The 12,655-nt window shown below is 43.6% G+C and overlaps 2 protein-coding genes across 3 annotated transcripts in view; one reads left to right on the top strand and one right to left on the bottom strand.

Moving 5' to 3' along the window:
- Window positions 1-2,599, bottom strand: part of fam163ba (family with sequence similarity 163 member B, genome duplicate a) — an 18,858-nt gene extending 16,259 nt beyond the window's left edge. The window contains exon 1 of the mRNA XM_019871986.1: window positions 2,501-2,599. The gene's annotated coding sequence lies outside the window, so the exon portion shown is untranslated. The remainder of the gene's footprint in view (window positions 1-2,500) is intronic.
- On the top strand, window positions 1,846-12,655 carry dbh (dopamine beta-hydroxylase (dopamine beta-monooxygenase)). Of its 2 annotated transcripts, XM_019871984.1 has the most exons (13): window positions 1,846-2,891; window positions 3,715-3,861; window positions 3,987-4,244; window positions 5,120-5,296; window positions 7,335-7,437; window positions 8,124-8,290; window positions 8,940-9,083; window positions 10,262-10,300; window positions 10,467-10,526; window positions 10,618-10,745; window positions 10,821-10,980; window positions 11,864-11,932; window positions 12,255-12,655. In XM_019871984.1, exons 1-13 carry the CDS (start codon window positions 2,514-2,516, stop codon window positions 12,297-12,299), a joined length of 1,875 nt encoding a protein of 624 aa, XP_019727543.1. In that variant the 5' UTR covers window positions 1,846-2,513; the 3' UTR covers window positions 12,300-12,655. The 2 variants fall into 2 exon arrangements, with proteins under 2 accessions (XP_019727543.1, XP_019727542.1); XM_019871983.1 differs by lacking the exons at window positions 11,864-11,932; window positions 12,255-12,655 and having other exon boundaries at window positions 10,821-11,169.

Raw genomic sequence — 12,655 nt, 5'->3', positions numbered from 1 at the left:
CCCCCCCCCGATACTCAACCGTCTCGCCACTTTGCTTCCACCTCCACTTTCCTCCTGTCCACCTTCTCCAGCCGTGTTCCACATCGGATGAATGTCTGAGTTTTTATTGCATCCATTATGCACACTCAAAGACATGAAGATTAGTGCATTTGGAGAGTGTACGCTTTTGAATTATTCAACATTGAAGGAATAGGAGAATAAAATACGGTTGGATTGGTGGCGTTTGGCTGAAATCGCCTTTTATTCCCTTTTCTTGCCGGGCTGCGCATAACATGATATCTTGTTGTTTTTTTTTTTTTTTGATGATTTATACATCATGAAGACTGTGCTAACAATCTGCAAATGCAAATGCAATCAAAGTGCAACACTTCATTTCAATATATTCATATTAAGAACCCAAATGTTCTTTTCAGCCATTTTCTTTTATGGGACATGTACTTAATACAATTGAAGCATGTCCAGTAGAAGATATTGCGCTTATCTCCTACCTCGCTTTTCTCGGTATGTTTTGATAGGTTGTACCTCAAATCATCCCTCCCCATTGAAATGAATGGAATCATCATGAATCTGTGCCAGCCTTCTACATTAACAAACTTTGTCAATTTCCTTTTGATTGAAATTAGTATATTACTGGTATAGTATATCATGTAATTGTATTATAACATACAGTAAAAAGAAAACAGGATTTGTCTTCTGATTTTTTTTTTTTGCTTCAATTTAGTGGACATGGTGCTGTTCCCTCTCATTTTAGAGGAAACCACCAAACATGCATACTAAGGTGAAATACGGCCCTTGTGATATCATGGGAAAGTACTTAATTGTTCGGCCTGTCACAATAGGTAACTGGCATAGAGAGCTAAACAAACTATTTGTAGTAAATCAATATTTTTGGGGCCAATTAAGTCAAATTGGATAATTACCCCCCTTCACTAATGTGTAGCTGCACACTGGTTGGGAATCAATTTCCTTTCCATAAAATGTAGCCTTTAAACGTCATGTATAGGATAAAGTCGTAAAAACCTACAGGCTTGCCACATAAACACCAGCACGTGCACACATATGATCACACATGCAGACAAAGCTCTGTCATCTTCCCTTCTAAATCCCTTCTTTGGTGCACCCCTCCCACCCCCCCCACACCCATTTCCCTCCCCCTCTCTCTGTGCATCGCTCCCTGCGGTGAAAATGTCTCCAATGTGACGTGCGGCCATGTTTGCGTTTGCTGACACATCAGCACAAACGTGACCAACGTGTAATGCATACGTGACAAATGGAGCCGGTCACGTGACAGCCGAAGGACACGTAAAAACAAATGCACTCGGACGATACTTTTTGATTGTATTACTGGATGCTCAACCACATCTCCTCTGCCCTCGGTTTGCCGGTTACCGAAACTCCGGCCCTTTATCCAGGAAAAGACAATTCAACGTTATCATGTAGAAAATTCAATTAAAAAAAGTGCAGGCAGGTCTGTATTCAGAACATTTGAAAATGTGTCCTGGATTTAAAATGAACCTGGACTTGATCAGATCAACTATACACAATGAACATTTTTACCTATGCAAAGTGCAATGGAAATAGACCAGATTGTAGTAAAACTTCAGAACTACAATATTAGGCATACTGTATCTACTAACCACTCCGTCACTGTGCTGTCCTCAAATGGATATTGTGGTTCTCCCAACCAACTTTCTTTTCCTTTATTATTTAATTTGTTAGATTTTAACACGGTTTAATATTATTGGGTTCCATCAGAGTTAAAAAAAAATTTTTTTTTTTTTGCACTAACACAAAAAAATGACTGACATTCTTGATTGTTCCCCCCAACCCCATCCCGACGTATTGACGGCTATTTTAATTTGCAATTGACACTCGAATGTGAGCTCGAGGACACGATCACCTGTTGCATGCACACACGTGCTCGCTCAGGGGACGCGCTAACCTTTCAAGGCACCTTTCAAGTGTCCATCTTGTATGTGCCGGCCGTAATTGACACCGCAATTTGGTTGTTCACAGCCCGAGGAGGCGTCTTGAGGAAAGCTACAAATACATTAAGTTGTTTAATGGCTCCTCAAATGCTTGCTGCCTCACTAAATAACTTTGTCAAAAGGTCAGATTTCTTCAAAAAGCAAGTATGTGATAAATGCACTTATTTATTTTTATTTTGAAAGGACAGAGCAACGATGCTGATGATTGTCATTGATAATATCCATGGTTGGTTTTGGACACAATTAGGGTATGGCAGACACGCAACATCATGTTTGACCCGAGGGCCTTCTCGGACACAATTGAATTGCGCTCAACAAATAATAGCATTAGTCTGCAACAAAACAGACAAATCGCTAAGGGAGGAGTCTCTTAAAAAGCACAGATAGGGTGCGAGCGCACAAAACGACGCGAGGAATGGTACTCGCAACAAGTTGGAGACGCTGTTGAGCTTCCGTGACCCGCGAGGACATTTTTTTCAACTTTAGAATAAACTTGACAAAAATAAACTCACACGTGTCTTGGCCATGAGGATCCTGAGCAGAGAATTCCGCCTCCAGGACGTCACCGTCATGTACTTGACCGCCCTGGCCGCCCTCATGGTCATCCTGGTGGCCTCCTACCAGGCTCCGTCCCACATTACAGTGGTGGAGCTGGCCCCCCCTGACTCAAAGTCCTCCGATGTTACGCCGCCCGCGCTGCCGCTGCCCTTCCGGGTGCTGCTGGACCCACTCGGGAGGCTACAGCTTGCTTGGAACGTCAGCTACGCCCGCCAGGAGGTCTACATGGAGCTGAAGGTGGCCGAGCTGAAGCACGGCGTGGTGCTGGGTATGTCCGACCGAGGGGAGCTGACCGACGCTGATCTGGTGCTGCTTTGGGACTCTGGAAGCAAAAGTTACTTCGGGGTGAGTCAATGGATAATATAGAAAAAACATTTCATTTAAACATGGAACTGTAAATAATAAAACAGATGAGAAGTGACATTAATGGGGTTACATTCCTTTTCGATTTCAATACATTCATCAATTATGGTTGAATGAGATCCTTTCATCTTTATTAATTGTCTTACCCAGACCACCCATCTGTCCATTTCCTATGACACTTGTCTTGTTGCGTGTCAGCTGGTGTCGATATCAGTTGACTTTGGGCAAAAGGAAAAAGCCCGCGATGTCATTTTATCTGGCCTGTGAAGGCAAAACAAACGTGCCCCCCAAAAAAATTACCAAAATTGCAACTTGTCTTCACAAGCATTTTTTTAAATTTATCACAATAAAAAAAAAAAAAACCTGAAAAATAGTTGATTTTTTTTTTTTTTTTTTTTTTTACTGGCTTCTGATTTCTAAATATGGTCCATCAATGTGGTGTGTGTGTATAGGTCATAATATGAGTCTTACAATTTTTTCACACACGACACGATATCATTTTTGTGGACATAAAATAGAACAGTCGATACACTGTATGAGATGTGAGCAGGTTGTTACGTTTGAGAAGAGTTATGTAAGAGGAGCACAGACCGGTAAAATAAAAGATCTTGGGTGCTATTCTGGACCAAAATGCGAAGACAAACGTGAGAAAGATAACAAGTGGATTGACGCAGCTGCTGCAAAACAAGTCTACGAAATTCATTTGGACTTTATCTGAACAGGCTGCACGTTGACTTAGTGGTTATAGTTTGACTCCATTTTGACTCCATTCCAAATGTTGTCCATTTGTCACGTTTGCCTTCAGGACGCTTGGAGCGACAGCGAAGGCAAAGTGACGCTGGACAGCCAACAGAACTATGAGCTGATTGAAGCCAAATGGAAGTCCGGAGGCTTCTACTTGCTCTTCAAGAGACCCTTTAGCACATGTGACCCCAGAGACTACCTCATTGAGGTAACATTACTCATTTCCGTAAGGTTGACAGTCCTGAAGTTAAATGACACTAAAATAGCATCGCAGCTAATAGATAAGATTCGGGTTTTTTTTTTCTAGTGCTCTGATAAATGCGCTATGCTTAGGAGGGAACAGTGCACATCATTTATGGCCTCTTGGATCAACCGCTTGCTTCACCGGAGCAGCTCAACCTCTCCCGCATCCACACGGGTCTTCAGCGCATCCTGATGCTGCGCCCCGACACGCCGGCCCCCGCGCTACCTCCCGACGTGCAGACGCTGGACGTGGTGGCGCCCCACGTCGTCATCCCCACTCAAGAGACCACCTACTGGTGCTCCATCCACAAGCTGCCCGAAAACATGGCCGAGAATCACATTGTCATGGTAAAAAGGGGGTGTCGAGGGGTGGGGACAGTGCGCAAGCTGCAATTATCGCGGCTTTCTTTTCTTTCTTTTTTTTTTTTTTTTGGAGCATCTGGAGGAAGCAAACAACAGATGGACTGTCATGCTTGGCAGGATGAAGCATACATCAAGGCAAATGCAGAAACTCCCCAAATTGAATTCCTGCGCAATTCTGCGCGCTTTACACACTGTACGCTTTCGCACGCCATTGACACTTTGATGACAGGAAAGTAACTTTGTGTTTTGTTGCAATCAGGCTCACAGATATACTCAACGATACGTGATCAAAAGGAATGGGTTTTATTTCTAAAGTTGTCATGTCAGTAGTTAGCCTATTTTTAAACTTGACATCATAATAAGATGAATAACAATGATCTCCACTTGCGTGGCACTAAATCAACCGTTAGCTAGCTGCAGACTGGATAATTGCGAAACACGTAAAATCGTATTATTTTTGCAGTTGTCAGGGAATCTAATTTAAGCGAGCTGGATACCGGTTAGCTTAACTGCCAACTAGCCTTGTTATTTATCATTACTTATGTTGTAATTTATTAGTACTAGTTTTCTAGCCACCAATTGCCTTGCTGTCACACCGTGGTGACTTTGTCACAAAGTGTTTGTGTGATTTTTAGAGATTAACTGAATTCTACACTAACATGGGACTAAAAGAAACACTAGTTGGCTGGCCAGCTGCTGATATTGTTTGAATGCATTAATGTTGCAGTGTTTATTTTTACACTTATACGCGAGTCATATAACTTGTAAGCTAGCTTGACCCTTGACTCCTGAGCACATGATCATTTGAATGAAATTCTATTGCTTATGTGACGTGACATTTTCTTTCTTTTTTGCATTAGTACGAGTCGGTGATCACACCAGGAAATGAGGCCATCGTGCATCACATCGAGGTGTTTGAATGCTCCCCGGACGACGGTGACGTTCCCCAGTACAGCGGCTCTTGCGACAATAAGATGGTGCCGGCGAATCTCAACTTCTGCCGCCACGTTCTGGCCGCCTGGGCCATGGGTGCAGAGGTATCATGAAATCTGGATGTTTTTCTCATTAGTACAGTAATTTGATGGATTAAAATGTCTAGAACTTCATGGTGGATAGGGATAAACTATTAAAACAGGGCCTTGAGGATTGGTTTCTTCCGACAACAGAAATGCCGTCGTTATACAAGAAGCCTCTAATTCGAGGAGGACTTGGAATTCAGTTCGATTTTTTTTTTCTTGGTGCAATCCTCGACTCTATTCATTGGAGAGCGACTCCTACTCAAATAATGTGAAAGCCTAGAAGTGTCTGCACAAAGTCTATTTAGGGTGTGCAGCCAGTCGCTATGTGGGAAGACAATTCGCATGCAAGCCGGCACACACACACAATGGCTTGCATAGCCTCACACACACAAGGAGAAAAATAAACCGAAACCGATACAGCAGGTACAGTTTTAAAAGAGGACATTTCATTCCCATTCCATTGGACTTAAGGGTCAATAAACCGAAAAATGCACAATAGATTAAAAAAAAAAATGTTTTGGATTTAAATTTATTTTCAAAATCCCAACACGGGCGACTCGGCACATGAGCTCGAAGGCCAAGAAAATAAAACACTGGAGGCAGTACAGCGAGCGAGGTCAATAATCCTGCAGAGAGTAAACAATTTAGCAGTCCTGAAATACCGGGCAAGGCTTTGACTGCGAACAAGGAACAGGTGAGCCTGTTGGAGGGCAACGCCCTTCACTCCAGCGAGAGCTGGAACCAAACAAACACAGCACATGACAGGCTAAGATACTGCGAGACTTGTTTAAGTCACAATATTTGCTGGATTATGGCAAAGGGTGCTGAGATCTCACAAGATGCGTAGCAGCTAAACTTTCGCGAGTTTTACAACAGAACATAGGGAAGACTCGCTTCAGTTTTTCCAAGTTTGATTTGGTCACTCAGGAATGAATAGGCTTTGCAGCGTTTGTCAAGACTTACGGGTCTTGCAAGACTGATTTAGGACTGACAAGCTTTGTTGAAGGCTCGTGAGATTTGCTGAGGTCTTGTGAGGCTTGTTTCAGATTTCTTTTGGAGCCTGGCAAGATTTGCGCAGGCTTTGCAAGATTAACCGAAACAATACGAACGGCTTTCTCGTGGTGTGAGGCATCGAAATACTTGAAAACTGCGGCGGTAGACCAGTTGAAGAAATCAATAGCAGCTAAAGTTGAGCGCAATAAACCGAAGCTACAGAGCAGCCGGCAGAGTGGGCCCAGCAAAGCGGGGGGGGGGGGGGGGGGACATAAAAACAAAGGGCGAGATTAGGTGGGAAATATTCAGGCCTCTTTCATCACCTCGTAATAGCATTGTTCAATTCTCCCCGGCAGCACCATCCAAAGAAATGCGACCTTGCAAAAAAATAAAAATAAACAAACACAAAGTTGCGCGTGGATGCACAGAGGAGACGGCGAGTCCTCAAATGTTTTGGCTTCGCCGAGAAGGAAAATAGCATCACGAAATATATCAAAATAACAACACTCCTCAATTGGATCGGCAGAAGGCATGCGGGGTTGCATCTGGCGCAAGATTAAGTGATGAATTAAGATTGCATCAAGATTTCCTGACGAGAGTGGGACGGATACCCCAAAGGCTTGTTATTTCATTGAACGTCACCGACAACTGGACAGGGTCATCTTGCGCACTGCCAAAATACGGCTCGGTCTTTCATGCTTTTGAAAAATTGCATTTTCTATTCCACTTGCCCCAAACTCAGGAACATTTCCAGTTCCAGGACTCGAGTAGAAAATAGCTAACATTGTGTTGAATGGGAATTTTTAAAATCATGTTTTTGGGCAATATTTGACACAAATAAAGACAGCCAAATATGGGAAATGTTATGATCAATAAATAAGCACAGTGTCCTGGAAAATCAGGTTTTTGCTACTGAGCAAGACATGTAATACAAGTAATCATGTGACGACAGACCCCTAGTTTCATTTTTGCAATATTCTTGGGCTGTCGACACATTTTACTCAGCTTTAAGCAAAGATAATACCTTTTTTTTTCAAACAAGGAGTCCTGTGTGTGTTTCCAGGCGTTTTACTACCCTCCTGATGCAGGCCTCCCTATTGGTGGGCCAGGTTCCTCAAGGTTCCTTCGCCTGGAAGTCCATTACCACAACCCTCTCCTTATATCTGGTACACACACACACACACACACACACACACACACACACACACACACACACACCGGGAAAGTGTTCCTGAGAAGCTGCGGGCTAATTTCCAACCGAGCAATTCGTTTCAAATTTTCCAGATGACGCTTTTCATCTTGGCCACCGCTCGTCGTGACAGACTTTACAGTGTGTTCTCCTCATGTGACCTTCAGTGCCATGTTCGCATATTCTATCGTTTTTTTTTTTCAGAATTTAGGAGTACTCGTCCTGTTAGCATAATCTACAACCTTTACGTTGTCATGTTAGCATGGCGTTTGAATGCTGTCGACAGACAGACAAGCAAACACATACACATCAATCAAAATTTGGGGTAGGTGGGTATTGAAATCAATCCAAGGGCCACTCAGAATGTGGCCAGCGAGTTGCCCATCCCTGGCCTGGATGGTGTTTCACTCGAAAGACGTGCAACAGCGAACTTAGTAATGACATTGCGCTTTGTGCCCGCGAGTCAATGACATCTCGATTCCTGCCCGAGTGTCCTCTCACAAACCTCCGAGAGATAAACAACGTCCGCCTTAAATTCACTCATGAATGCTTATGAATATCCTGTTGAAATTATTCTGCCCTGCGAGCATGTGAATATGTTACAGGCGGTTAAATGGACCGCACGTAAAGCGCATTAACGATCTGCCACGTCGCTGCGTGCAGGCAGACGTGACTCATCGGGGATACGGTTGCATTACACGCCCAGTCTGAGGCGCTACGACGCCGGGATCATGGAGCTGGGCCTGGTCTACACGCCCATCATGGCCGTCCCGCCTAAGCAACACAGCTTCTACCTCACCGGCTACTGCACCTCCAGGTGTACACGCACTGTAAGAAGGCGTGACGCGTGCTGTGGTAAAGAGATTTGCAAAGTGTGGTTCGAGTGCCACGGGTGGTATTTGTTACTAAATTAGGTGTTCAAACTGTGCATGGTAAAAAAGTGGCGTGAACTTGTTTTTATTCTAAATTTAAATTGATGCATATTTCATTTCAATCAAATTATTTAGTTCTTTTATGTTTTTTTTTTAATTGTCCTTGCCATTCTCGGCGAGCAGAGAGGGGAGGGATGGGTAGTTACGCACTGAGGAGCAGGAACAGGGAGGGAGCAAGACGAATGAGCCACTGCAAACATGGATGCCTTTTTGCTCGGTTGATTAATGTGCAAAGCCTTAAAAAAAAAAAAAAAAAATGGTACCAGCGGGTGCTAGTTAGCCCGAAGGGCAGCATAAATAGCCCATTGGTCTGTTCTAAAAATAGCGCACCAGTGATTGGACAATGTATCTTATAAAGAAGAATTGAAACAGAAGAGGAACGTTAACATTTACGTCTTCATTGAAACTAAACCCGGTATATGTTCTGTCCCAGATTTTGTTTCGAATAGATCTGAAAGGTGTTGCTATCTAAAAACAGTTTTTGAACCATTGGTCTAGCAGAATCCATTCCCATATCAGTGATCATCTCGTCTGCTTCAATAAATAGGCTTTGCCTCGGGGCGGCATCTTCATCTTCGCGTCCCAGCTGCACACGCACTTGGCGGGCCGCGGGGTGCGCACTGTCTTGGTGAGGGGGGGCCAAGAGGTGGAGGTGGTGCAGGAGGACCAACACTTCAGCACACACTACCAGGTGAGCAGCGACCAGGACCCTTTTTGCGTGAAAGGGGAGATCAATTTCTATTGTATTAAATGATATCATCCAATATCAACTTATGTCATGTCTGTCACGGCAAGACATGGTTCATATTATGAAAAGGAATGTGCGATGTTGCTTATGACGGCTGTGAGGGTGAAGACCTCCCGTTGGGTTGCCTCAGCTCAAGCTGTCAACGACCACCAAGTGTCGTTTGAGGGCGACAAACAAACAAGGGGAGATAATGAATGTGTTCCGCCTCTCTCACGGAGGAGGACGTCAATCAGAAGGTGTGCGTGCGTACGGTACTCCTCAAAAAACACGTGGCCGTGCCAATCTTCCAATATTTCTTGACTTTGAAAACACAATCCAAAGGTTCATTTTTTTTTTCATTGTATTCATAAAGTTGATTTTCGGTACTGTGTGGAGTGGTGAGGTCAACTTTCATGCAGGGATGTTTTTGAATATTTCCGCTTTTGCTCTCACCACCAACCATCAAGCGCTGCACATCTGTTCTTTGTCTTGCGATTCCAATAAATTAAACGTACGAGCGCGATGCCGAGGAACACCTGCCTTCCGCCTCGCACGTTTCCCATCACTGTTGAGCGTCAGCCCACCTGAGTGATGCTCGCCGTCTAAGCACTCGGCCTCATTAGGAAATATTAAGGCTGCTTCCGCACGCAGGCGGTGGGCGGGAAGGCTGCGTGCCACGAAAGCTTCTTCGAGCGGCGGGCGGCGAAGCCTTGAACAAATGCTCGCAGGGAAATATTGAAATGGGGGGGGGAAAAAAAAATAAAAATCCTCATTCATTTTTAAGTACTCTCTCATTCCACTTGGAAGGGATGAACACCATTAGGTGCGCAAATGAATTATTCAGCCAATTAATGCGTAAAACGTACAGTAAGAAAAGGTCAAAAGGTTCCAGCCTTTTCAGCACCCGCATTTCAATACACGCCTATTCCAAATTTTAATATTGCAATAAATTCTGATTTCTTTCCCTCCATTTCAATTTGTTTCTCTGATTTCGAAAAGATATTCCAGCGCAATGTTTTTTGTCATATTCAATTAATTTTTTTTCTTTACTGATTCGCTTGTGCGGCATCCATTTTGACTCTAGTTTAAGTCGCCCAATATGGTTCCTTGTCTTTATTTTGTTTTTGTTTTTTTTCTTATAGACAATCCGAGTTCTGAGGAAGATGACCAACGTTTTGCCGGTGAGTAGGAAGGTGCCCGAGAATTGATCCTGTAGAATGAAATAGAGTCAACCTTGGAAACTGGATTATATTTTTAGTGGCATGAAGGGAAACAGTACCTTAACAAAGCATTTTTTATTTTTCAGTTGGTCTTTTTTGGTGCATTTAACTCTTTTTTTTCTGACAGGGAGATGTCCTTATCACAAAGTGTACTTATAACACAGAAGATAGGGACAAGCCCACCGTGGTGAGTCGCCATTTACAACACAAATACAATCTGGGAAAAAAAAAAAAGTACCTTCATAAATTTCATGTCCTTCTTGACGGTGGTTCCTCAGGGTGGTTTCGGCATCATGGAGGAAATGTGCGTCAACTACGTCCACTACTACCCTCGCACTCAGCTGGAGCTGTGCAAGAGCCACGTGGACCTGGATCACCTGCAAAAATATTTCAGCTTCATTAACAGGTAGCGTGCAAACATCAGCAGGGTCTTGTACTTCCCTCACGGTCCCGTGACATCAAAGTGTGCCGTTGTCGTTAGATTCCAGGGAAAGGAGCAGTGTGTTTGTGGCGACGAGGGTGTGACAGAGCAGTACTCCAGACTCCAGTGGGACGGCTTCGCCACGCAAGTCCTGGACTCTCTTTACAACACGGCGCCCATCTCCATGCACTGCAACCAATCCACTGCACGCCTCTTTCCTGTGAGTCTCAAAGACGTGTGTCAAAGTCCTCCCCGTGCTTATGTGGGCTCTCTTGGGTACTCTGGATTCAACCAACTTCCCAGAAAAAAAGGCAGATTAGGTTTATTGAAGGCTCTAAATCAGCCTCATATTATCACATATGCACAACAAATTGACGGATGATTCGTTTTGAAATCAAAATGCAGTTAAAAAAAAACAAAACAATTATTTTTCAGTTATTTCATACGGAAGGGTATTGCTGCCACACCAGAAAAAAAGTATCACATTTTTTCATGTTTTTTTTTTACCTGGTGTGACAGCTATACGCTTTCTTAATTTCAAAAACACGATTAGTAACAAAAAACGCTTGCAACATTTCAACGGCAAATTGTCATTTTATGTGCCTTAATGGGCCACATAAAATGAAGCAGCGGGCCAAAAAGGGCTGTTGGGCTTGGAGTGCAGTATCTCCATATCTAGTGTTTTACAATAATACTAAACTATATTTATTTACAATCCAATTGATTTCTGTGGCTAAAAAAAAATCAAAGCGTGGAGAGTCTTCGTCATCAAAATGCCAGCAGATCCTGAAAGTGCGGTCAATGAATGGGCGATCACTGCCAAGAGCTTCTCGAATATCCACTCTTTATTTCATTTCAGGCCAATCCACTTCCTCCTTGTCAATCACAAGTTTTGGGAATCTTGAAAAACGAACACAGTAATTAAAACATTAAGGGGTCACTATTTTTCCAATGGGTGAGTTGGTTTATTTGCGTGAGGGTTATTCATCTGGTGTGTGGAGGTGAATCGCCGGTAAGAGGTGGGCCTAATGAGGATCGATATGGGGGCCTTATTTTTGGATGACAATTCCTACAATATTCACATCCTATGCTTCTTTCTCCAGGGAGAGTGGGAGAAACAGACTCTACCCATGGTAACCTCACCACTCAAAAAGCCCCCTTACCCTTGTGAGGTCAGAGTGCGTCCCACCAGTCGCCCGGATGGAACTCCAGTCTGAGCCAAACCAAGAAGGGGGCTTGACGACACGTTCAGCCTAAGGAGGAGGGCCCCAGAAAGTGACATTGTCTGGGTTCCGCAGGTTCATCGTCAACTTCTTATTTTAATTGTACGCTTAGAATTAAAGACATACTTTTGTGGATCAGAGTGTTGTTTTGATGCCGGGGGGAGGGGTGGGGGAGTACTGCTCAAATAAAAATCATGAATATTTTGTTTTTTTAATAGAAATATTTACTGCAGTCACGTGTCTTGCTCCATTTCCCCCTTACCCTTGTGAGGTCAGAGTGCGTCCCACCAGTCGCCCGGATGGAACTCCAGTCTGAGCCAAACCAAGAAGGGGGCTTGACGACACGTTCAGCCTAAGGAGGAGGGCCCCAGAAAGTGACATTGTCTGGGTTCCGCAGGTTCATCGTCAACTTCTTATTTTAATTGTACGCTTAGAATTAAAGACATACTTTTGTGGATCAGAGTGTTGTTTTGATGCCGGGGGGGAGGGGTGGGGGAGTACTGCTCAAATAAAAATCATGAATATTTTGTTTTTTTAATAGAAATATTTACTGCAGTCACGTGTCTTGCTCCATTTTTTTTCCCTTTTATATGAAGACAAATAATTGTGTTTTACATAGCATGTGAAAAGCATGGATATATTTCATGTCATAAAGCATTTGAGAGTAACCTT

This window comes from Hippocampus comes, unplaced genomic scaffold (assembly GCF_001891065.2).
Source record: "Hippocampus comes isolate QL1 unplaced genomic scaffold, H_comes_QL1_v1.1 scaffold199, whole genome shotgun sequence".
In the NCBI taxonomy this organism is placed as follows: Eukaryota; Metazoa; Chordata; class Actinopteri; order Syngnathiformes; family Syngnathidae; genus Hippocampus; species Hippocampus comes.
Note: the sequence above shows the minus strand (reverse complement) of the source record. Positions and strands in the feature narration are given on the sequence as shown.

Coding starts and splice junctions, on each gene's coding strand:
- dbh (XM_019871983.1), top strand. CDS start 2,514: ATGAGGATCCTGAGCAGAGAATTCCGCCTCCAGGACGTCACCGTCATG. Junction 2,892..3,714: donor GAAGCAAAAGTTACTTCGGG/GTGAGTCAATGG, acceptor GTTTGCCTTCAG/GACGCTTGGAGCGACAGCGA. Junction 7,438..8,123: donor CAACCCTCTCCTTATATCTG/GTACACACACAC, acceptor CGCTGCGTGCAG/GCAGACGTGACTCATCGGGG.